The following is a 26,985-nucleotide window of genomic DNA, read 5'->3' as shown; positions in this document are numbered from 1 at the left end:
ATTAGCGGTTCTCAACCTGTGGGTTGCGACCCCCTTGTAACAATGAAAATACATCCTGCATATCAGATATTTACATTACGATTCATAAAAGTAGCAAAATTATAGTTATGAAGTAGCAACGAAAATCATTTTATGGTTGGGGGCTCACCACAACATGAGGAACTGTATTAAAGGGTCATGGCCTTAGGAAGGTTGAGAACCACTGGTCTTAGTGGTGGTGTCTTAACTTCTTTACTGTAGTAACATCCTAACAGGTCTACCTTCTGCTTTTATGCCCTAGTCTGTCCTCAAAGTCATCTTTGAAAACTCATTATCAGATCCTGACACTTCTGTTCAATTCACTCCAATGGCTTCTAACCTTTTTTGTAATTTCAGATTAATATGAGGGTACAGACGATTAGGTTACATTATTGGTATTTGTTAGGTGGAGTCCAAGTTGTAGTCATGCCCCACACCCAGGTGTGCCACATACCCTTACAGTGTTCCCATTAGGTGACAACACACCAATCCCCACCTCTTCCTCTCTTTCTTCTCCCCCATTTGAGTTTAATTATGTAATTCACTTATGTGAGTAGGTATTTGTTCATCTACTAGTTTCATATTAGTGTTGAGTACATTGGAAAACTTGCTTTTCCGTTCTTGTGATACTTTACTAAGTAGACTGTTCTCCAATTCCATCCAGGTCGATATAAAAGATGTAAAGTCTCCACTTTTTCACAGCTAAATAGTATTCCATGGTAGACATACATCACAGTTTATTAATCCATTCCTGGGTTAATGGGAACTTGGGTTGATTCCACATCTTGGTGATTGTGAATTGAGCTGTGATAAACATTCTAGTGCATATGTCCTTAAGGAAAAATGGTTTATTTTCTTCTGGGTAGATATCTAGTATTGAGACTGTGGGATCAAGTGGAAGGTTTGCTTTTAGTTTTTTGTGGATTCTCCGTACTTCTTTCCAAACAGGCTGCATTAGTTTGCAATCCTACCAACAGTGTAAAAGTGTTCCTTCTTCTCCACATCCTCACCAGCATCTGTAGCATTGGGACTTTGTCATGTGGGCTGTTCTCACTAGGGTTAAGTGATATCTCAAGGTGGTTTTGATTTGCATTTCTCTGATAATTAGGCACAATGAACATTTTTTTCACGTGTTTGTTGGCCACCTGTCCGTCTTCGGAGAAAGTTCTGTTCATATCTCTTGCCAAGTAATAAATGGGTTTGCTTTTTTGTTGTAGATTAATCTGAGTTCTCTGTAGATTCAGGTTATCAACCCTTTATCATATCTATAACATGTAAATATCTTTTCCTATTCTGAAGGCTGTCTGTTTGCTTTAATTATTGTGTCCTTAGTCGTGCAAAAGTTTTTTAGCTTCATTAAGTCCCCTTTGTTTATTTTTGTTGTTGCAAGTGCCAATGAAGACTTCATAAAATCTTTCCCCAGGCTGATATCATCAAGAGTTTCCCCCCCGCTTTCTGTCTTGTCTTGTAAGTAAAAACGAAAGTCCTCAAAATGGATTGTAGGATGTATATGATCTGCATGCTCTTCCCCAACCTCTACCCTCCTTCCAACGTCAGTCCCTATTACTTCCCACCTCCCTTGTTTCACTTGCCTCTGTCGTCAAATTTGGTAAGCAGAAGACTATTCACTTTACCTAAAAGGTACATTGATGTCTCATTCCAACATTTCCTTTAGGCCTTTACTCAAATGTCACCTTCTCAACTACCTTGTATAAAAAATAATCTTTTCCCTCTACCCAACCTTCCCATCATCTCCCTCTCTTAATTCTGCTCTATTTTTTCCACGCCATTATCACATTTGATATATGAGGGCTGTCCAGAAATGATCCAGTCACATAACATGAAAAATAGTGACACACATGGGCAGCTTTTCTGGGCAGCCCTTATATACCATATAGTCATCCTTGGCTCTCCAATTCTTGCTAAACAAACTCAGAAACTAAATTTCAGTGTATTTAGCTGACTGTGGTGACTCACACCTGTAATCCCAGCTACTCAGGAGGCTGAGGTGGGAGGATCACTAAAGGCTAGGAGTTTGAGACAAGCCTGAGCAACAAAGCAAGACCCCATTTCTACAAAGAGTAAAAAAAAAAAAAAAAACTAGCTGGGTGTGGTGGCATGCACCTATAGTCCCAGCTACTGGGAGAGGAGAGGAGGATTGCTTGAGCCCAGGAGGTTGAGACTGCAGTGAGCTATGATCACATCACTGCCCTCCAGCCTAGGTGACAGTGTAAGAACCCATCCCTTTAAAAAAAAAAAAAATGAAAAAAGAAAAAATAAATAGATTTGAATGTATTTTAAGATAGGGTTAATCTTCCTTAATATGTGTTCTACTAAATCTTACGAATCCAATAGATTCAGATAACCTCGCATTCTTTGATATTCTGTTGTTCTTTGAGTAAAAGGACTTTGTTAGAACACCTCTATATTACTTGTGCCTAATTCAGTACTTGGTACATAAGAGGAAGACAATAAACATTCATTGCATGCCTATTATGTTGTGAGTGCCAAAGCATGATAAAGAACATGACAGGGTCTCTGCCCTGTGGAACTTTCTGTCTGGTGTAAAAAACGGAGAAAACATAATTTATCAAATTGATTACAAGTGATACTAAATTTTAGGAAGCAAATGAATACGGTGCTAACTAAATTATGGCAGAACCAACTATGGAGAAAGTAGCCAAGGAAGGCCTCTGGAAAGGTGACAATTAAGACACCACTGTAGGGCGGCGCCTGTGGCTCAGTCGGTAGGGCGCCGGCCCCATATACCGAGGGTGGCGGGTTCAAACCCGGCCCCGGCCAAACTGCAACCAAAAAATAGCCGGGCGTTGTGACGGCCGCCTGTAGTCCCAGCTACTCGGGAGGCTGAGGCAAGAGAATCGCTTAAGCCCAGGAGTTGGAGGTTGCTGTGAGCTGTGTGAGGCCATGGCACTCTACCGAGGGCCATAAAGTGAGACTCTGTCTCTACAAAAAAAAAAAAAAAAAGACACCACTGTAAAGGTAAGAAGTAGCCAGGCAGGGGAACTGGGTATAAAGTAGAGAGAAGGTAGCAGTAAAAATGTATTCCAAAACAATCAGTGGGGAAAATCTCAGTGAGAGGGAAAATAGCCCAGAATAAGAATGGAAAATTGGGCAAGGCCCAGATCACAAAGGGCCACGGTATTAAATTTAAGTTTCATTCTTCCATGACCAGCCAAAGGTATGTTTTAACAGGTAAATGACATCTTCTAGTTTGTTTCTAGAAGACCATGTTTGCTATTATGTAAAAGATAGACCAGATATCATAATCAGGATAACTAGGATTAAGAAAATGGAAGCTTAAACTAGGATAGCTAAAGAGAAATTTGGAAATCTGCTGTGTCCAAATGACTTACTAATGAACAGAATGCATGAGAAAGAATTAAAGCAAGAAAGGAATCAAGGATAACTTCTAGATTTCTGGCTTAAACAACTGTATGTATGTATATATCATTTTCTATTATGGGAAGATTAGTATTTAACTCTGAGCATTTTAAGTGTGAGATGTGTATAAGACTTCAAAGTGGGGCAGCGCCTGTGGCTCAGTGGGTAGGGCATCTGCCCATATACAAAGGGTGCTGGGTTCGAACCCGGCCCTGGCCAAACTGCAACAACAAAATAATAGCCAGGCATCATGGCGGGCACCTGTAGACACAGCTACTTGGGAGGCTGAGGCAAGAGAATCGCCTAAGCTCAGGAGTTGGAGGTTGCTGTGACCTGTAATGCCACCGCACTCTACCGAGGGCGATAAAGTGAAACTGTCTCTAAAATTAAAAAACAAAACAAAACAAAACAAAAAAAAAAAAAAAACATTTCAAAGTGGGCTTGGTGCCTGTAGCTCAGCAGCTAGGGCACCAGCCACATATACTGGAGCTAGTAGGTTCAAACCCAGCCCCAGCCTGCCAGACAATAATGACAACTGCAACAAAAAAATAGCCGGGTATTGTGGTGGGCGCCTGTAGTCCCAGCTACTCTGGAGGCTGACGCAGGAGAATCGCTTAGGCCCAGGAGTTAGAGGCTGCTGTGAGCTGTGATGAGGGCAACATAGTGAGACTCTGTCTCAAAAAACAAAAAAAAAATTCTTTTAAGTGAAGATGTTGAGTGGCTTGAACAATTTGTTTCTCAAAGGAGAAGACTTTATTAGAAATACAAATTTGGGGCAGCACCTGTGGCTCAGTGGGTAGGGTGCCAGCCCCATATACTAAGGGTGACAGGTTCGAACCTGGCCCCGGCCAAACTACAACAATAAATAGCCAGGTGTTGTGGCAGGTGCCTATACTCTCAGCTACTTGGGAGGCTGAGACAAGGGAATCACCTAAGCCCAGAAATTAAAGGTTGTTGTGAGCTGTGATGCCACAGCACTCTAGTAAGGGTGACAAAGTGAGACTCTGTCTCAAAAAGAAAAAAAATACAAATTTGGAAAATAACACACAGATGGAATTTAATAAAAGAATATCTATTTCATTTCTTTGTTAGATAGAATTTCACTCTGTTGGGTGGCACCTGTGGCTCAGTGAGTAAGGGCGTCGGCCCTATATACCAAAGGTGGCAGGTTTGAACCTGGCCCTGGCCAAACTGCAACAACAAAAAAATAACCGGGCGTTGTGGCAGGTGCCTATAGTCCCAGCTACTCAGGAGTCTGAGACAAGAGAATCACCTAAGCTCAAGAGCTGGAGGTTGCTGTGAGCTATGATGCCACAGCACTCTACCAAGGGTGGCAAAGTAAGACTCTGTCTCTAAAAAAAAAAATAAATAAATAAAATGAAATAGATAAAATAAAATAATGAATTTCACTCTGTTGCCCAGGCTAGAGTGTCTTGGTGTCATAATTCATAGTAACTTCAAACTCTTGGGCTCAAGCAATCCTCTTGCTTCAGCCACCCAAGCAGTTGCGACCATAGGCATGCATCCCAACACCCAGCTCATTTTTTTCATTTTCAGTAGAGTTGGGGTCTTTCTCTTGTTCAGGTTAGTCTTAAACTCCTGAGCTCAAACAATCCTCCTGCCTCAGCCTCTCAGAGTGCTGGGATTACAGATGTGAACCACTTCACCCAGTAAAAGAGTATCTAATATCAAGCCCTAAAAAAAGCAAAAGCAAAAACAAAAACAAAAAAATATATAATTTAGGGACATTGAGTAGAAAATGATGATATGGCCAAGATTATATAACAGGAAGTAAGCCCACATAACTAATGCATGCACCAAGAAATAAAGGTATGTCAAGAAAAGACACACAGCCGTCTACAGCAACTACCAGCAGAGGTCACATCACATGAGAATAGAACAATATTAATTAAATTTTGTAACATGATAAGTGACCCTGACTGATAAAAACATTTTTGGTGGTGCACTAAAGCTGGAACCTTTACTGAGATGAGTACCTGGGTGTACAGGAAGAAAGCAGAGAGACAGAACAGGGGCAGGAAGAAGGAAATGCGTAAAGGAAGGTTTCTTATAAGCACTGATTTTTCTCTTTTTCTGTAAACACTCATTTTATCATTCAATTCAATGGCTCAGAATTCCCCAAGGGGAGTTGGAGTCGCTGCAGCTGAGTCCTGACATGGTCCCTGGGTACCCCCGACATTTGCCCAACTTGCAGTCCTGATTCCTTTTGGTTCCAAGTGCAGTATGGCAACTCTCAAGGATCAGCTGATTCTTAATGTTCTAAAGGAAGAGTAGACCTCCCCAAAATAAGATTACAGTTAGTGGGGTTGGGGCTGTTGGCATGGCCTGTGCCATCAGTATCTTAACGAAGGACTTGGCAGATGAGCTTTGGTCTTGTTGTCACTGAAGACATATTGAAGGGAGAGATGATGGATCTCCAACATGGCAGCCTTTTCCTTAGAATACCAAAAATTGTCTCTAACAAAAACTACAATGTGACTGCAAATCCAAGCTGGTTATTATCACAGCAGAGGTATGCCAGCAGAAGGGAGAACGTCTTAATTTGGTCCAGTGAAACGTTAACATCTTTAAGTTCAAATGCAAAATACAGCCCAAATTGCAAGTTGCCTGTTGTTTCAAATCCAGTGGATATCTTGATCTATGTGTCTTGGAAGATAAGTGGCTTTCTCAAAAACCGTGTCATTGGAAGTGGTTATAATTTAGACTCAGCCCAGTTTCATCACCTGATGGGGGAGAGGCTGGGAGTTCACCCATTAAGCTGTCACAGATGGGTCCCTAGGGAGCAGGGAGACTCTAGTGTGCCTGTGTGGAGTGGACTGAATGTTGCTGGTGTCTTCCTAAAGAATCTACACCCAGGCTGGGTGTGGTGGCTCACGCCTGTAGTCCCAGTGCTGTGGGAGGCCGAGGCAGGTGGATTGCCTGAGCTCAGAGGTTCGAGACCAGTATGAGCAGCAGTGAGCCAGAGTAAGACCCCGTCTCTACTAACATCAAGAACATCGCCAGAGGAAGAAGAAAATGAACAAAAAAAAAGAGTACTTCAAATGAAGAAGAATGAACAAGCAAGCTGAAATTAAAAAAATAAAATAAAAAAAGAATCTACACCCAGATTTAGGCACCGATAAGGATAAGGAGCAATGGAAAGAGGTTCACAAGCAGGTGGTTCAGAGTGCTTATGAAGTGATCAAAGTGAAAGGCTACAGCTCCTGGGCCACTGGACTCTCTGTGGCAAATTTGGCAGAAAGCACGATAAAGAATCTCAGGCATGTGCATCCAGTTTCCACCATGATCAAGGGTCTCCATGGAATAAAAGATGATGTCTTCCTTAGTGTTCCTTGCATCTTGGGACAGAATGGAATTTTAGACCTTGTGAAGGTGACTCTAACTCCTGAGGAAGAGGGCTGTTTCAAAAAGAGTGCAGGCTCAGCACCTGTGGCTCAAGTGGCTAAGCCACTTATATATACCTGAGCTGGCAGGTTCAAATCCAGCCCAGGCCTGTCAAACAACAATGACGGCTGCAACCAAAAAATAGCCAGGCATTGTGGCGAGCGCCTGAAGTCCCAGCTATTTGGGAGATGGAGGTGGGAGAATCGCTTGAACCTAGGAGTTGGAGGCTGCTGTGAGCTGTGATGCCACAGCACTCTACTCAGGGTGACAGTTTGAGGCTCTGTCTCAAAAAAGAAAAGAAAAAAAAGAGAAGAAGAGTGTAGATATACTTTAGGGGATCCAAACCAGCTGCAGTTTAAAGCCTTCTACTGTCATACTGCTGCTTCACTGTCTAGGCTACAACAGGATTTTATTTGGAAGTTGTACACGTGGTCCTTTTATCTGATGTGCAATTAAAATAGTTATATTAAGATGGCCATGAAAAACATAATTGTCCTAAAGTTAAAAATGGGAATGGTTTGTAAAACCCTACAGCTGTATCCTGATACTGGATGGACTTTATCCTATGTAGTCCTAAACGGATTAGGGTAAAACAGTTCCACCACTGCTGAGGCACCACTGCCCATGCGGGACACGCTGCAGTTGCTCTTCAACCCAGATGTGTGTTTACTGCTGTTATATGACTTCTGGTTCCTTCACTCAACATGTCTAGTCCAGCCTTTTCTCAATCAGTCATATCCTGGAATCCAATGTATAAATCCAACATTGCATGTCCTGTGCATAACTGTTTTAAAGGTTCTTATTTTGTGTACTATACATATGAGTAGTGTACACTGCCATATAATGTAAAAAGGAAGATCTACATGTAAACAATGTAAGCTACTATCCAAATGTCATACCAACTAAACCACCTCATAAATCTTGAACAGTGGAAAAAAAAGAAAAGAATCCCCCAGGTATCAGTCTGAGAAATGGAATTTTTTTTTTTTTTGAGACAGAGTCTCACTATGTCACCCTCAGTAGAGTGCTATGGCATCACAGCTCACAGCAACCTCTAACTCTTGGGCTTAAGCAATTTTCTTGCCTCAGCCTCCCAAATAGCTGGGACTAGAGGTGCCCGCTATAATGCCCAGCTATTTTTAGAGGCAGGATCTTGGGTGGCCTGTGGCTCAGTGGGTAGGGTGCCAGCCCCATATACCGAGGGTGGCGGGTTCGAACCTGGCCCTGGCCAAACTGCAACAAAATAATGGCCGGGTGTTGTGGTGGGCGCCTATAGTCTCAGCTATTCAGGAGGCTGAGGCAAGAGAACTGCCTAAGCCCAGGAATTGGAGGTTGCTGTGAACCGTGACACCACTGCACTCTACCAAGTGAGACTGTCTCTTAAAAAAAACAAAAAAAAAAAACCAGAGGCGGGGGTCTCGCTCTTGCTCAGGCTGGTCTTGAACCTGTAAGCTCAAGCTCTGTGGCCTCCCAGAGTACTAGGATTATAGGCGTGAGCTGTATCCACAGGATATTTTTTAGGAGTCTTGTAGAAGCCTAGCTCTTATAATGTCAGACTTAAGATTAACCTTTTCCAAAATAATAAAATAAAAACTTTAATAATCATTGAATGTCTTACAGATTTTGTTGAAACAAACTGTAAGTCATGACCTATATATTAAAAATAAAGAAAAAGTACATATTACTATCAATAAAAACCTCCACCATGAACCCACTACAAACCTCCTATGTACTACTTAACTGTATACTTTATAAACATTTATAATCATGAAAAATAAATATTTTCCTGATATTATAGAGAAGGAAATGAACATGGAATGATTAATCAACAAAGATACAGAGCTTAAGTGATATGAAGCTAAACCAACATTTATGACATTCTTGGTTAACCTCTACAATAAATAATATTAAACACTTAAGATTAATATTGTAACTCCGTATTTAAATGATGATGTTTCCTTCTAAAGCAGTGGTTGGTTCTCAACCTGTCAGTTGCAACCCCTTTGGACTGTATTAAAGGTTCACAGCATTAGGAAGTTTGAGAACCACAGTTCTAAAGCTTTTTGTGAGTTGAGAAAAAGACAATATTCAGGGGCAGCGCCTGTGGCTCAAAGGGGTAGAGCGCCGGTCCCGTATACCAAAGGTGGCAGGTTCAAACCCAGCCCCGGCCAAAAAAAAAAAAAAAAAAAAAAAAGACAATATTCAGATTCAGTGGTGACATTTCATTCTCAGCTAGGTGATTTCTTCTTATTATTATGGCACAGATACAACATCCACAGAAAATAGTGATAACTATAATTAACTGGGTCCCTACTATGTGAATGACACTAAGCTAAAAAACTTGGCTCCAAGGATGCCATAAGCCAGGCAATCCTACTTATTCTTCCGTGATACCCTTGTGGTCGAGATTTAGCAGACTGTCTAAATGGAAATTTGTACCAATAGGATAAAGAAGGACTTCTGGATGGCTGACCCCTTAGAGGGATTTTATATTTACTTCCAGTCATTATACACATGCGTGAGAGAGAGAGTACACGCGCGAAAGAGAGAAAGAGAGAGAACATAAACTATTTACCTCCTAGTTTACTTTTCTTTATTCTTTCCTTACCACCCACAACTTGTTCTTCTTGTGGCATCTGAGACAATTTTTGGATGAACAACTTCTCTAGAGCTTGTGCCATAAGAACGATGTCATCTCCAGGCTAGAAAACAAATTGAATACGCCATAAAGATACACCTTGTAGTGCGGCGTCTGTAGCTTAGTGGATAGGGCACCAGCCACATACACGGAGGTCGGTGGTTCGAACCTGGCCTGGGCCTACTAAACAACGTCAACTGCAACAAAAAAATAGCCAGGCATTGTAGTGAGCACCTGCAGTCCCAGCTACTTGGGAGGCTGAGGCAAATGAATCACTCAAGCCTAAGAGTTTGAGGTTTCTGTGAGCTGTGACTCCATGCCACTCTACCAAGGGCAACATAATGAGACTCTGTCTCAAAAAAAAAAAAGATACCCATTGTACGATCACTGTACTGAATTTTTAAAATTCAGGCCACCTTATTGAGGGCAGTGACATAGTACTCCTAGACAGTACTTACCTCTTCTAAATTAAATTTAGAAAATAGTGAAGCAGCTCACTTTTTTTTTTTTCCTGGAGACACAGTCTCACTCTGTCACCCTGGGTAGAGTGCCATGGCATCAAGGCTCACAGCAACCTCAAACTCTTGGGCTCAAGTGATTCTCTTGCCTCAGCCTTCCAAGTAGCTGGAACTACAGGTGCCCGCCACAATGCTCGGCTGTTTTTAGAGAGAAGGTCTCATACTTCCTCAGGCTGGCCTCAAGCAATCCACCTGCCTCGGCCTCCCAGAGTGCTAGGATTACAGGTGTGAGACACTGCACCTGGCCTAAGCAGCCCACATTTTACATTCTAGCATCTACCCACTTTGACTTCTAAAAAGGACCCAGAATGCCTCTCTGAGCTCAAGAGAATTATAATCCAACCAATTATACTAATACAAAAAGGTATTAGAAATTAAATTTTCTTCACACTTGTAATCCTAGCACTCTAGGAAGCTGAGGCAGGTCGATTGCCTAAGCTTACAGTTTTGAGACAAGCGGGAACAAGAGCAAGACCTTGTCTCTAAAAATACCCGGGCGTTGTGGCAGGTGCCTGTAGTCCCAGCTACTCGGGAGGCTGAAGCAAAAGAATCACTTGAGCCCAAGAGTTGGAGGTTGCTATGAGCTGTGATGCCATGGCACTCTACCAAGGGCAACAAAGTATGACTCCTGTCTCAAAAAAAACAACTAAATAAATAAAATTTTCTATTTCATGAATGGGTTATAACAAAACTTACTCATGGCTGTGCAAAGTATTTGATGGTTTGACTGGAAGCATTTCAGTTTTTAATTAACTAATCAATAAAACGACATGTTTACAGCACAGGTATAAAAATTTTTTTAAAAAATGACATTATAGGGCGGCACCTGTGGCTCAGCGGGTAGGGCGCCGGTCCCATATGCCGGAGGTGGTGGGTTCAAACCCAGCCCCGGCCAAAAAGAAAAAAAAAAAAAAAATGACATTATAACATTGACTCAATTTTTAAATCTTAATTACCTGCCCAGAAGTCTTTTCTCTTGCTTTACTTCACTACTGAGAAAAAAAATGAAGTAAAAGCAACAGCCTAAGCGAGAGAGCTCAGAAAAATTGAACTTCATTTTAAAATGTGAACTGTGAAATGTCTCTTTGGAATTGTTGTTAAATTAAATTGAAATTGCCAATGCTACTTATTATCACTGGTACTGATTTTTTAAAATTCACACTGGAGTCAGATGCAGTGGTGCACACCTATAGTCCCAGCTAATGAGGTGGCTGAGGTAGGAGAATTGCTTGAACCCAAGAATTGGAGTCCAGCCTGGGCAACATAGTAAGAACCTGTCTTTTAAAAGTAAAAAAAATTTAAAAATTCACAGTAGCTAATAGTTTTAAATCTTTTATACATATAAGATGACATTGATACTTACCTTGAGAACCAGGTCAAAATTTCTATTACATTTCAGTGTACTAGTCATTTTGAATAAACTAAATTCCAGATACTTAGATTCCTCATATTTACATGAAGTATAAACTTTAAAACATTTAAATACTCTAGAACAGCTTAAAAAGGATACAATACTACATGTTTAAAAATAGGAATACTGCCAGGAAGAAGGTATTCGTGCCTATGAAAGTGAGCTTACAGCACTCGAAGACAATGAGTGGAAAATGGTTTACAAGAATGAAAAAATGCATAGAATGTCATGGCAATTATTTTGAGAAAACACAGTAATCAAAATGAAGAAAAAAATAGGCATACTATATGGAAGAAAAACCAAATATACAAACCCAATTTTATGAGTGAGAGCAAACATGAAGATTCAGTTCAAATGGTCCACACACGCATCGTACAGGCTAATGCATTAACACAAATGCCCAGGAGGCTGGGCATGGTGGCTCAAGCCTGTAATCTCAGCACTTTGGGAGGCCAAGAGGGAAGGGTTGCTTCAAGCCAGGAGTTTAAGAGTAGCCCAGGTGGCCAGGCACGGTGGTTCACGCCTGTAGGCCTAGCACACTGGGAGGCCAAGGCAGGTGGATTGCTTGAGTTCAGAGTTCAAGACCAGCCTGAGCAAGAGTGAGACCCTGTCTCTAAAAAATAGCCAGGCATCATGGTGGGCACCTGTAGTCCCAGCTACTTGGAAGGCTGAAGCAAGAGAATCACTTGAGCCCAAGAGTGTGAGCTTGCTGAGAGCTGTGATGCCATGGCCCCCAACCCCAGGATAACTAAGACTCTGTCTCTAAAAGAAAAAGAAAAAAGTTGGCAGGGCATAGTGGCAGGCAACTGTAGTCTCAGCTACTCAGGGAGGCTGAGGTGGGAGGACTTCTTGAGCCCAGGAATTTGAGGTTCCAGTGACCTATAATCATGAACCACACTCTAGCCTCAGGGACAGAGCTAAACCCTGTCTCTAAACAAACACTAGAAACATAACACACAAATGCAAGTACTACTGCTGGAATACAGCAAATAATGTGTGATCTTCAAATCAACTTGTTGTGAAGTCTGGAAGTACCCAATTTGTTTAGCTTCTTAGGTTATGGCCAGGGATCCATACTGTGAAATTTTAACCAAGACAAGTGTATATGAAATAAGATATTTCACTTATCCTATGCCTAAAATGACAGGAATGCATTTCTGGGACATTCTGAAATACTTTACTCACAGAAACCAGCTATCGTTGGTATTTCAGTTTTTTTTTTTGTTTTTTTTTTTAGAGACATTGTCTCACTGTACTGCCCTTGGGTAGAGTGCCATGGCGTCACACGGCTCACAGCAACCTCTAACTCTTGGGCTTACGCGATTCTCTTGCCTCAGCCTCCCAAGCAGCTGGGACTACAGGCACCTGCCACAACGCCTGGCTATTTTTTTGTTGCAGTTTGGCCGGGGCTGGGTTTGAACCCGCCACCCTCGGCATATGGGGCCGGCACCCTACTCACTGAGCCACAGGCGCCGCCCGGTATTTCAGTTTTTAAAAACCATAAATATTATAGCAATTCAGGCAAAGATATTATAGCAAATAGACTGAACAAATATGAATGTGTGAAAATTAGGAAATTCACCGAACAAAACTTTTCCTTAAAAATATGTAAACTATCCCAACCCAAGACTTAAAATTTGAAATTAGTACATAATTTTATAGCTAGCAAACTATGAAGCTAGCAAACCATGAAGTGGTTTTACTAGCTATACAAAGTAAACCACTTCATGGTTTACTACCTATAAAATTTCCTATATGTAACAGCAAAGAATTAATGGGTATAACATAAGGCTTGCATACCTTGTTGTATAAATAGCAATTTGAGAACATTGTATTCAAGTCTTCTATACATTCTGAAGCCTTCACATAATATTTATTCTCCAAGCGCTTCTTAATTGTATTTAAATCCATTGGGTTTTGTATAATGGTATAATAATCCTATGGTTTTGAAGAAAATCTAAATGTTAGTAAGAATTAATACACTACAAGTACTGGTACACAAAGAAATTTAACAAACTCTACACCTGTTACTACAGGACAGCTGATTATCTTTACAAAGCCATATCCTAGAAACCAGAACCTTTAGTAATGAAAAACAAAACTGATTGCCACGGAATTATTTTTCAGGGAGAAAAAAATCCAGTGAAGATTAACAAAGATAAATAGAGTTATCCTGGAAAATAAGTGACAGGCATACGAAAAAGAAACTAGCCCTTATAGACTCTACCAGACAAATCCAGAGTAAAATTCCAGCTTCATGGTTTACTAGCTATTTACAAATTACTCAAGCATTCCATTTCCAAATGGCTAAAATTTCCTAACATAACACCTAAATTTGAATTCTGTACGTGACAGAACTGAGTCTGCCAGTGAGTATCAAAAGAAACTTTAGAGCAGTGGTTCTCAACCTTCCTAATGCTGCAATGTATTTTCATTGTTAAAAAGGGGTCGCGGGCGGCACCTGTGGCTCAGTCGGTAAGGCGCCGGCCCCATATACCAAGGGTGGCAGGTTCAAACCCGGCCCCGGCTGAACTGCAACCAAAAAAAAAATAGCCGGGCGTTGTGGCGGCGCCTGTAGTCCCAGCTACTCAGGAGGCTGAGGCAAGAGAATTCCTTAAGCCCAGGAGTTGGAGGTTGCCGTGAGCTGTGTGATGCCAAGGCACTCTACCAAGGGCCATAAAGTGAGACTCTGTCTCTACAAAAAAAAAAAAAAAAAGGGTGGGGTCACGACCCACAGGTTGAGAACCGCTGCTTTAGAGAAAAGATGATATTCATGAAAACCCTGAATCAAAAGGTCTAGTGACAAATTCTATCTATAACAAGAAAACATGTACTATAATTTATCTCAAACTGTTGAAATAAGAATGACCATGCTGAGAAAAATAAGTTTGTTGGGTTTTTTTTTTGGGGGGGGGGGGAGGGAATACTCATTGGGATAGTCTTTAGTAGTGATAAATAAATCAGCATTGTGCCAGGCACAGTGGCTCACGCCTATAGTCACAGCACTCTGGAAGGCCAAAGCAGGTGGACTGTCTAAGTTCACAGGTTTGAGACCAGCCTAAGCAAGAGCGAGACCCGCATCTCTAAAAATAGCAAGGCATTGTGGCGGGTGCCTATAGTCCCAGCTACTTAGGAGGCTGAGGCAAGAGGATTGCTTGAGCCCAAGAGTTTTAGGTTGCTGTGAGCTATGATGCCACCCCACTCTACCAAGGGTGACAAAGTGAGACTGTGTCTCAAAATAAATAAGTAAATGAATCAGCTTTGTGTATACATTATTAAATTGAATATACTTTATAGGCTTGGTGCCCATAGCTCAGTGATTAGGGCACTGGCCACATATACCACGGCTGGTGGGTTCAAAATCGGCCCGGAAATAACAATGACAACTACAACAACAACAAAAAAATAACCGGGCACTGTGGTGGGGGCCTGTAGTCCCAGCAACAGGCAAGAGGCTGAGGCAAGAGAATCACTTGAGCCCAGGAATTTGAGGTTGCTGTGAGCTGTGACTCTACTGCACTCTACTGAGGGCAACATAGTGAGACTTTATGCCGGAGGTGGCGGGTTTAAACCGAGTCCCCACCAAAAATGGGAAAAACAAACAAACAAAAAAACATATAGTATTATACTTTATAATACTAAAGGCTACTTTATTTCTTACAGAGATTTACAGAATCTTTTTTTAAACCAACATAATGATGACATACTTACAGGCAGCTTTAGTTTCACGGCATCCACAGGATGTTGAAAAGGCCAAGAAAAACTATGCTTCCATAAAGCCTTTAGGACTACTTTTTGTAGATACTGCAGTTGATTTGTCAATCGCCCATTTTTCTTAGTATTTATATATTCTGGTGGAGGAGGGTTAACAATAGCTGTTTGTCGACTTGAGAGAGACATTCTTAACTGCTTCAAATTCTGATATTCAAATGTTATCTACAAGTACATGTCCTGAAAAAGAGGAAAAGCTGAGTATCTTAGAAGCACTTTAAATGGCTGTCTAGTCAAAGTGTTATTCAAGAGTAACAGATATTGGATGTTAAAGCACATGCAGAGGGACAAGTCAAATAATAAATGAATCAATTTTTAAACAAAGACAAGTCAAATAATAAATGAATCAATTTTTAAACAAAGACGAACCTTTTTCTATACAAGTAGTAAAAGCTGTTTCATTATGTATGCCTTAGTCTTGGATGTTTTAAATTATTTCACCATTTCAGTCTGTCTTTCAGCCTTTCAAAAACACAAATTGAGGACTTAGCAGGAAAAGTCTATGAATTCCTAGTAAAAAGAATTGATAGGGAAAGTTAATGATACTATAATATTAGTGTTCAAGTATTCTACAATTGTTAAGTAGATAAAGGGAGAAAAGCAAAATAAAAGATTCTTTTTTTTTTTTTTTTTGAGACAGAGTCTCAAGCTTTCACCCTGGGTAGAGTGCTATGGCATCATAGCTCACAGCAACCTCAAACTCTTGGGCTTAAGCAATTCTCTTGCTTCAGCCTCCCAAGTTGCTGGGACTACAGGCACCCACCACAATGCCCAGCTATTTTTTTGGCTGTAGTTGTTGTTGTTTGGCAGGCCTGGGATGGATTCGAACCTGCCAGCTCTGGTGTATGAGGCTGGGGCCCTAGCTGCTGAGCTACAGGCACCAAGCCAAAATCAAAGATTCTTTAGGCAATTTAAATAAAATTATTTATTTTACAATGCAACTAACAAGAAAGAAAAACAGAATGTCAGGATTTCCTTACTTTTTAAAGCTAGATAATATTCTATTGTGGGTTGTTCCAGGTGCAGTGTTTTCTTTTACAATTAGTTAATCACAATCAGCTACAGATTCTTTTGTTCCTTCTCTACTTCCACTGCTTCACTTAACTAGCCTTTAAAAAATAAATAAAAATATGTAAATAATTAAAAAAAATATTTGTGTGGGCATCACATTTTCTTTACCCATTCTCCTTCTGATGTTACTTCCTCTTGGTTATTGTGAATAGGGCTGCTATGAACATGGACTTACAAATATCTCAAGACTCTACTTATCCAATTCTTTTGGATAAATATATCCAGAGTGCAGAAGACAAATTGCTAGATTATAAGGCAATTATATCTCTAATTTTCAGAGGAACCCCATCCTGTTTTCTATAGTGACTAACTATACCATTTCACATTCCCACTAACAGTGTACAAGGGTTTCAGTTTCTCCACAACTTTGCTGAGAGTTATTCTGGTTTTGTTTTGTTTTAATAGTAGCTGTCTTAATTAGGGGGAAGGGGGAAAGGGAGGGGAGGGAGGGGGCAGGTGGGTAGAGGGAGGGGAATTGTTGGGATTACACCTGTGGTGCATCTTACAAGGTTATATGCGAAACTTAGTAAATGTGGAATGTAAATGTCTTAGCACAATAATTAAGAAAATGCCAGGAAGGCTATGTTAACCATTGTGATAAAAATGTGTCAAACGGTCTATGAAACTAGTGTATGGTGCCCCATGATCATATCAATGTACACAGCTATGATTTAATAAAAAAAAAAATAGTAGCTGTCTTAATAGGTATTAGGGCCTGTGGATCTTTTTAAATATTTTCCTAATGTGGGCGGCGCCTGTGGCTCAGTGAGTAGGGCGCCGGCCCCATATGCTGAGGGTGGCGGGTTCAAACCCAGCCCTGGCCACACTGCAACAGAAAAATAGCCGGGCATTGTGGTGGGCGCCTGTAGTCCCAGCTGCTCGGGAAGCTGAGGCAAGAGAATCGCGTAAGCCCAAGAGTTGGAGGTTGCTGTGAGCCGTGTGACGCCACGGCACTCTACCCAAGGGCAGTACAGTGAGACTCTGTCTCTACAAAAAAAAAAAAAAAAAAAAAAACAAATTTCCTAATGCCTAGAGACAGGGCTTCAGAATCAGTGCTGTTGGTTTTTTTTTTTTTAATGGTTACCTGGTGCTTCTGATGTGCAGACAAGACTGAGTACCACTTGGCTTGGTCTCCTTTGGTCAGTGGTTAGGGTGCCAGCCAAAAAGACCAGGTCCGGCAGGTTTGAACCCGCCTGGGCCTGTTAAACAACTGCAACAAAAAAATAGCTGGGCGTTATGTTGAGTGCCTATAGTCACAGCTACTGGGAGGTTGAGGCAAGAGAATAGCTTAAGCCCAAGAGTTGGAGTTGCTGTGAGTTGTGACGCCACAGCATTCTACCGAGGATGACATAGTGAAACTGTCTCACAAAAAAAAAAAAAAAAAAAATTTGGTGTACCACTACAAATAATTGAATTAACTTAGAGATATTTATAAGCCCATGTTCATAGCAGCACTATTCACTTAATTATCTTTTAATTTATTTCATGATTCTGCTTTTCTCCTCAGATTATAAATACACGAAACAGAACTTTAAAAAGTCATTAAGAGCAGGTTCACACTTATAATTCCAGCACTTTGGGTGGCCAAAGAGTTTGAAAACAATTTTTGCAACATAATGAGACCCAATCCATACAGAAAAATTCCACACTTAGCTATGCCTAGCAGTGTATGCCTATAGTCCCAGCCATTCAGCAGGCTGAGGCCCAGGAGTTAGAGCTGTGATCATGCCACTGCACTCCAGCCTGGGTGACAAAGTGAGACACTATCTCTAAAAAAATAATAAATACATAAATAAAAATGAGATAGCACCTCATACCTGCTGAGATGGCTATTATAAAAAGACAAAAGTGTTGGCAAGGGTATGGATAAAAGGGAACCCTTGTACACTGTTGGCAGGAGTGCCAATTGATGCAGCCATTATAAAAAATAGCATGTAGGTTTCTCAAAAAATTAAAAATACGAGAGAAAAAAACACATTTAAATTCAAGAAGGGGGGGAGGCAAGAAAGGGGAGGGGACATGGTAAGCTCTCATTTATCAGGTACAATGTACAGGTAAATGGCTCACCTTCTGGGTAAAGGGCTCAACTGCAACTTGGACTTTGCCTAACAAATGCGAACAATGTAAACTAATTATGGTGCCCTTATATTAATCTGAAATGAAAAAGAATTTATAAAAAGGTCTATATCCTGACTCGGCACCCGTAGCACAGTGATTATGGCATCAGCCACATACACCAAGGATGGCAGGTTGGAACCCAGCGCGGGTCAGCTAAATAACAGTGACAACCACAAAAAAAAAAAAAGAAATAGCTGGGTGCTGTGGCGGGCTCTTGTAGTCCCAGATACCCGGGAGACTGAGGCAAGAGAATCACTTAAGCCTATGAGTTTGAGGTTGCTATGAGCTGTGATGCCATGGCATTTTACCCAGGGTGACATAGTGAGACTCCGTCTCAAAAACAAACAACAAAAAGGTCTATATCCTTAAAAGATATATTAAAAATATTTTATGATTAAAAAAATTTTAAATGTAACTACCAGAGCCGGGTGCGATGGCTCATGCCTGTAATACCAGCACATGGGAGGTGAGGCAGGTGGATTGGCTGAGCCAGAGCAAGATCCCACCTCTAAAATAGCCTGGCCTTGTGGAGGGTCACCTTAATCCCAGCTACTTGGGAGGCTGCGGCAAGAGAATTGCTCAAGCCCAAGAGTTTGAGGTTGCTGTGAGCTATGATGCCATAGCACTCTATCAAGGGTGACAAAGTGAGATGCTGTCTCAAAAAAAAAAAAGAACTACCAAACAATCCAGTAGTTCCATTATGGGTATATACCCAAAAGAAATGAAATCAGTACCCCAAAGACATATCAGCACCCTCCTCTTCATCTGTAGCATTATTGACAACAGCCAGGATTTGGAAACAACCTAAGTGTCCATCAACAGGTGAGTGGATAATGAAAATGTGAGATGCCCGAGAGTGTGCACCCACACGTACACACAGGAATATCACTCAGCCATGAAAAGGAAATCCTGCCATTTGTGATGACATGGATGACCATGGAGGATGTCATAATATGTGACATAGTCTGATCTCACTTATATGTGAAACATAAAAAAGTTGAACTCATGGAAACAGTAGAACAATGGTTGCCAGGAGCTGGGAAGTGAAGGAAAAGGGGCGATGTAGGTCAAAATGCACACCATAAGTAGTGATGGATATGTTGATAATCATTGTACAATGTACACATATTTCAAAGCATTACACTGTATATGTACAGTTGACTCTTGAACGATGTAGGTTTGGATTGCACAGGTCCACTTACATGCAGATCTTTTTCTTTTCTTTTCTTTCTTTTTCGTAGAGACAGAGTCTCACCATGGCATCACAAAGCTCATAGCAACCTCCAACTCCTGGGCTTAGGTGATTCTCTTGTCTCAGTAGTTGCTGAGTAGCTGGGACCACAGGCATCTGCCACAACACCCAGCTATTTTTTTTGTTACAGTTTGGCTGGGGCCAGGTTTGAACCCGCCACCCTGCAGATCTTTTTCCATAATGTCTGCAAAGCATGCCTGCCCTTCCTCCTCTCCTGCTTCTGCCTCTGCCACTATTGCAAGACCGACCCCTCCCATTCCTTCTCCTCCTCAGTCTACCCAGTTTGGACATGAAGACATTTATGACAATCCATTTTCACTCAATGAATAGTAAAGCTATCTTCCCTTCCCATGATCTCTCAAACATTTTCTTTCTCCAGCTTACTTTATTCTAATACAGTATATAATATATAAAACATACAAAGTTTGCCTTAATAAACTACTTACATAATCAGTATGGCTTCCAGTCTATAGTAGGTTATTAGTAAAATTTCAATTTATTTATTTTTAGAAACAAGATCTTGGGTAGCGCCTGTGGCTCAGTGAGTAGGCAGCCAGCCACATATACCGAGGGTGGGGGGTTTGAACCCGGCCCTGGGCAAACTACAACTAAAAAATAGCCGAGCATTGTGGCGGGCACCTGTGGTCCCAGCTACTCGGGAGGCTGAGGCAAGTGAATTGACTAAGCCCAAGAGCTAGAGGCTGCTGTGAGCTGTGTGATGCCATGGCACTCTACTGAGGGTGACAAACTGAGACTGTCTCTATAAAAAAAAAAAAAGAAAGAAAAATCAGTGTAACCTGGCTTATTGTACCCTCAATGAATCCCCAACAATAAAAAAATAAAAAAAAGAAAGAAAGAAACAAGATCTTGCTATGGTGCCCAGGCTGTATGTGAACTGCTGGGCTCAAGCAATCCTGTTTCAGCCTCCTAAGTAGCTGAGATCACAGGTGTGTACTACTGTGTCCAGCAAGTAGTTGGTTTCAAGGGATTAAAAGTTATATACAGATTTCTAGTTGTGAGAGGGGTTAGCACCCCTAATACTTACGTTGTTCAAGGGTCAAGTGTACAACTTTTGCCAATGAAATACTTTTAAGTAAAAAAATTACTCAGTATATTTTCTGCTCTGTCATATGGCTTCATTTTATACATTTAATTACTTATCTGGAATTAACTGTATCTCTGGGTACAGATATACTTTAGTTAAAATATCTTAAATATCTTCCCACACAAAAACCTGGGCAAGGATGTTTATAGCAGCTTTATTCATAATGACTGAGATGTGGAAGCAACCAAGATAGCCTTTCATAGGTGAAGTTGTAAATAAACTTTAGTTCATCTACACTATTAAATATATTCTGCACTAAAAAGGAATAAGCTATTATAAAGCCCTGAGAAGACATGGAGAAAACTTGAGTGACTTATTACGTGATTGAAGCCAATCTGAAACGGCTACAAACTGTATGATTTCAACTATGCATTTCAAATAGGGAAAACTATAGACACAATAGAAAGATCACTAGTTAACAAGTATGGGGAGGAAGGAATGAACAGGCAAAGCACAGTGTTTTCAGTGTTATAATAGTATTATAGTATTATACAGACAGTGAACCTCATCTGTATAATACTACCATATAACACTGGAAACACTGTCAAAGCCCATAGAATGTACAACACCCAAAGAGAAACTATAGTATAATAAACTATATAAACTGTGAACATTATGAATAACAATGTGGCAATGTAGGCTCATCAGTTATAACAAATGTACCACTCTGGTGCTGGATACAGAAAGGACAAGGAAAGCTGTGTGTGTGTGTAGGGTGGATGGAAATGTTGTACTTTCTGCTCAATTTTTTTTTTTTTTTTTTGAGACAGAGTCTCACTTTGTCACCCTCAGTAGTCACAGCTCACAGCAACCTCAAACTCTTGGCCTTAAGTGTTTCTCTTCCCTCACTCTCCTGGGACTACAGGCGCCCACCACAACACCTGGCTATTTTTTTTAGTGACAAGGTCTAGCTCTGGTTCAGGATGGTTTTGAACCTGTGAGCTCAGGCAATCCACCTGCCTTGGCCTCCCAGACTTTCTGCTCAATTTTGCAGTGAGCCTGAACCTACTCTAAAAAACAAGGTCTTTTTAAAAAACAAAAAATCTAAGGTTATGGGGGGAGTGGGGTGGAAGGAAAAGCAGAGAGAGGGAAGGAGGGAGGTGGGGCCTTGGTGCATGCCACACCTTCTGGGGGCAAGACATGATTGCAAGAGGGAATTTACCTAACAAATGCAATCAGTGTAACCTGGCTTATTGTACCCTCAATGAATCCCCAACAATAAAAAAAAAAAAAAAGGAAAAAAAAATCTTTAATGCTATATGCTTGATGGCTAACATAAAATTTTTACTCTCTCCTCATTAAAACCTTAAAACTTGGCTCAGCGCCTAAAACACAATGGTCAGGGTACTGGCCACATACACCAGGGCTGGTGGGTTCAAATCCTGCCCAGGCCTGCCAAACAACTGCAACAACAACAACATAGCTGGGAGTTGTGGTGGGTGCCTGTAGTCCCAGCTACTTGGGAGGCTGAGGCAAGAGAATCACTTAAGCCCAAGAGTTTGAGGTTGCTGTGAGCTATGACAAAACAGCTCTCTACGGAGAATGACATAGTGAGACTATGTCTCCGGAAAAAAAAAAAAAAAAAACCTTAAAACTTTCCAAATCCCTCACTGGCCTTCTGTTATCTTCCTTAGATTTTTCTGTAGTATTCAACATTTCTAAGCACATAGTACCAATAAAGTATCCATACTTATAAAGGCTTTTTGCAAAAAATGTGCAATTGAATGCAATTAAGCTTATAGATTTAATATTCATTTATCAGAAAATTCAGGGACTAGAGTTCTGTTGTCCAGTATGTCCAACCACATAACTATTTACATTCCAATCATCCAAGTCAAATAAAATTTAAATACCCAAGTGACTACTAAAGGGAACTAAAGGGACGACACACATAGAACACTGACGTCATGGCAGAAGAGTCCTATGTGATGATGCGAGAATAAGTAAAATAGAACCAGAAGGAAACAGAGAAATGCAGAATATGCAATATTCTACAGAACAAATGGCCTGTCTTTTGTAGAGTCAAGGTCATTAAGGAAAATAATGATCAAATTCAACTTCTTACTCTATATCAAATATTGGTCTAGAAAAGCTATAGACATCTTTGGATAACTACAGAAATACAGGAAATTGTTCAGTTTGATAGGTGTGATTATGCAGGGAATTTTAAGTATATGCTATAAATTGGTGTGAATAGTCATATCTGTATTATATTGTTGAAAGGTTTGTGGGAAAAAACTTACCATACAAAATATTATAAAATATTGACAATTGTTGATATACACGGACATCTTCTGTAATTTTTTATAAGCTTGAAAATGTTAATAAACTTAAGTACACTGTGATTCAGGGCTACAGATGGATTGAATGTTGAATAACAAAGAGTTCTGTTACTGGGCAAGAAAATAGCTAATATTTAATAATCTATCTTTCTTAGCAAATTAATAATACAACTGTGAAATGAAGCTCACTGTCTATCCAACCAAAAGAGCAAGGATTTTCCTCTTTAGAAAGTACACTTTGGGCTCAGTGCCTGTAGCTCAGCAACTAGGGTGCTAGCCACATACACTGGAGCTGGTGGGTTCGAATCCAGCCCGGGCCTGCCAAACAACAAAATAGCTAGGTGTTATGGCGGGGGCCTGAAATCCCAGCTACTTGGGAGGCTGAGGCAAGAGAATCGCTTAAGCCCAAGAGTTTGAGGTTGCTGTGAGCTGTGAAGCCACAGCAGTCTACCCAGGGTGACAGCTTGAGACTGTCTCAAAAAAAAAAAAGTGCTCTTAGTATTACCCCAGCCTTACTGTTCAAAGTATTTTAATATTCTTTTTTTTTTGGTAGAGACAGTGACTCCGAGTAGCTGGGACTACAGGCACTCACCGTAATGCCTGGCTATTTTTTGGCCAGTTTGGCTGGGGCTGGGCTTGAACTCTCCACCCTCGGCATATGAGGCCGGCACCCTATCCACTGAGCCACAGGCACCGCCCATTATTTAAAATTTTTTAAATGAGCTAATAGGGCCTTTTATGATACCTGGTAAATGATTGTGATAGATGTCTATTTCATGATTTTATTTTACTTTCTCTAAAGACTGGATTATTAATTTTAACTCAGAAAATGCCATAACAGATCCCAAGTGATTTTCACCTTATCTTGCCATATGGTGGACCATAATCAGTTGAGAAGTGTCAGAAGTAATCTGTTATTCATTTAAACCAATTGGTTAACTCGAAGTTTTCTCTAAAATCACTTACACTTAAATATGTTAAGGAAAAAAAGTTTTGTTTTTGCCGGGGTTGGATATGAACCCGCCACCTTCGGCATATGGGGCTGGCGCCCTACTCCTTGAGCCACAGAGACCACCCCCAAAATACAGTTAATAATTATACTGGCACTATGCATAATCTGTAGCCTAACCTGTCCATATGAAAGTCCACTGTTTTTCTAATGTTTATAGTGAGTTATCATTTTTTTATTATTATTGCTTTCAAAACACTTTTTGCCCATGGATATATTTCTATAAAGAAAGATGTCAACGGGCGGTGCCTGTGGCTCAAAGGGATAGGGTGCCAGTCCCATATGCTGGAGGTGGTGGGTTCAAACCCAGCCTCAGCCAAAAATCACAAAAAAAAAAGATGTCATGGCCGAGCGCAGTGGACAAGCCTGTAATCCTAGCACTCTGGAAGGCTGAGGTGGGTGGGTCAGCTAAGCTCAGGAGTTGGAGACTAGCTGAGCAAGAGTGAGACCCCACCTCTAGTAAAAATAGAAAAAAAAAATAGCCAGGTGTTGTGGCAGGTGCCTGTAGTCCCAAGCTACTCATGAGTCTGAGCCGAGATTGGTTGAGCTCAAGTGTTTGAGGTTGCTGTGAGTTATGATGACACCATAATACTACACAGGGCAAGAGAATGAGACTATCTCAAATTAAAAAAAAAAAAAAATAGTAACCATCTATTACAATTGCCCCCAAATAATGTATTAGGATTATGACAATTTGTTTACTTTGTTCTGTGATTCCATGAACAAGTTGCCTGAAAATCATATCCCTTTGTACACTCAAAAATCATTTTTTTTCTTTTTTTTTGTAGAGACAGAGTCTCACTTTATGGCCCTTGGTAGAGTGCCGTGGCATCACACAGCCCACAGCAACCTCCAGCTCCTGGGCTTAAGCGATTCTCTTGCCTCAGCCTACCGAGTAGCTGGGACTACAGGCGCCCACCACAACACCCGGCTATTTTTTTGTTGCAGTTTGGCCGGGGTGGGTTTGAACCGCCACCCTCGGCATATGGGGCCAGCGCCCTACTCACTGAGCCACAGGTGCCGCCCCACTCAAAAATTATTAATTTTAGAAATTCTGGAGAAATTTTTGAAGGTAATGAATTTTTTAAAAAATTCCTTAAGAATTAAGGAATTCTTTTTTTAAATTGTTTCGGGTTAATTTGAGGGTACAAAGAATTAGGTTATGTTTGTAAATGTTAGGTAGAGTCCCTCTTAGAACTGTGTCCTGCCCAAGAGATGTCCCATACACCCTAACACTGTACCCATCAAGTGGGAACACACCCATCCTCTTCCCTCTCCCTCATTCCCCCACCCCCACCTTTAATAGATTTGAGTTTTTCTTACATGGGCATGTATTAGACCATCTACTGGCTTTACATGAGTATTGAGTACATTGGATTTTTGCTTCATTTTTGTGATACCTTACTAAGTATGTGTTTCAACCCATCCAGGTTAACACAAAAAGATGTAAAGTCTCCCATCTTTTTTAATGGCTTAATAGTAATCCATGGTATACATGTACCACAACTTGTTAATCCATTTCTGGGTTGTTGGGCATTTAGGTTGTTCCTAAATTTTGGCGATTGTAAATTGAGCTGCGATAAACAATCTAGTGCAAATTTCCATTTAAGGAATTCTTAATAACAAAAGTTTATTTGAATGTTAACATTCATGCAGTGTCAAATTTTGATGAAAATGGTACAAAGTTTTATCCATCATTCCCCCCCCCAGCTAATCAGATCCCCCGCCTGCTGTTCAGCAACTTCTTTTTTTTTTAATGATTTTTATTTTTACCAGTAATTAAAACATTTTGTTCAATGAGAGGAAAACTTAAAAAAAAAAAAAAAGCTTTAATAGGAAAGATAAAAAGGCAGCATATTGCATCTTCAGTTATTTCTATATCATTCCATAGTTCGTTGTGATACGAAAGTTGTCAGAAATCAAAACGGAGTCACCTGTGTTTAAAAACAAAACAAAACAAACAAACAAAAAAAAAAATCAAACAACCAGGCCTGGTGGCTCAAGAGTATAATCCCAGCAGACTATAAGAGACCAAGGTGGGAGACCCTTAAGCCCAGGAGTTTGAGGTTGCAGTGAGCTATGATGATGCCACTGCTTCATGAGCAAAAGAGTTAAGATGTGAGCTTACAGCCGGGCGTTGTGGCGGGCACCTGTAGTCACAGCTACTTGGGAGGCTGAGGCAAGAGAATCGCCCAAGCCCAAGAGTTTGAAGTTGCTGTGAGCTGTGACGCCACAGCACTCTACCGAGGGAGACAAAATGAGACTCTGTCTCAGAAAAAAAAAAAAAAATGAAAGAAAAATAAAAACAACACTTCAACCAATAGAGCCAGGGAGACCATGAAGAGAGAAGGCTTTGCATATATAAATGCCTGATGACAAAAACTAGCTAAAGTCTTTGAAAAAGTCACACAACCCTAAACAATGACCATTGCAAGCTTACACAAAACTCCTTTTCATTTCAGAAATGAGTTCTAGAGTTGCTTTAAAGGTGGACGAGGTGCTGGTGTCCCAAGGGGAGTACCTCAAAGGTGACCGCAGTGACATTCAGCAGTGAGGGATGCAGCATTTTTTCTAGAATGAGTTTGTGAACTTAACTGTCTGATCTTGTACAATGCTGTAATGAATATCCTTGTAAAAATATCATTGCATATATAAGCCAATATTTACAGGATATATTCCCGTCAACAATTTCTGGGCCAATGGTTTTACATTTTTCTAGTTGTTTAATTGTTCTTCAAGTCATCTCAACTTACATTCTACCAACATGTAGAAGAATAAAATTTTAAACTTAGTATCTTAGCCTTGAAAAAAAAAACTTAACCCTCAAAGATAAAGGCTTTGGGGTGGTTGTGAATATTTCAGTCATCCCTGACAAATACCATGCCAAAAGTTTTTTGAAATACATATATAAAAGCTTAAAAAGTTTCCCCTTACAAGAAACATAAATGCTCACCTCTAATTGAATGGACACACAAGCATGTAAGA

The 26,985-nt window shown here is 40.6% G+C and overlaps 1 protein-coding gene and 1 pseudogene across 1 annotated transcript in view; one reads left to right on the top strand and one right to left on the bottom strand.

Annotated features, from left to right (window-relative positions):
* Window positions 1–15,292, bottom strand: part of BRDT (bromodomain testis associated) — a 56,607-nt gene extending 41,315 nt beyond the window's left edge. Inside the window, exons 1-3 of the mRNA XM_053590554.1 lie at window positions 15,104–15,292; window positions 13,193–13,330; window positions 9,401–9,527 (exon numbers count right to left, since the gene is read on the bottom strand). Of these exons, the coding sequence (XP_053446529.1) occupies window positions 9,401–9,527; window positions 13,193–13,330; window positions 15,104–15,292 (454 nt within the window). The remainder of the gene's footprint in view (window positions 1–9,400; window positions 9,528–13,192; window positions 13,331–15,103) is intronic.
* Window positions 5,665–9,297, top strand: LOC128586418 (L-lactate dehydrogenase A chain-like; annotated as a pseudogene).
* Window positions 15,293–26,985: the final 11,693 nt, after the last annotated feature.

This window comes from Nycticebus coucang, chromosome 5 (assembly GCF_027406575.1).
Source record: "Nycticebus coucang isolate mNycCou1 chromosome 5, mNycCou1.pri, whole genome shotgun sequence".
NCBI lineage: Eukaryota > Metazoa > Chordata > Mammalia > Primates > Lorisidae > Nycticebus > Nycticebus coucang.
This window is presented reverse-complemented; position numbering and strand designations above follow the sequence as displayed.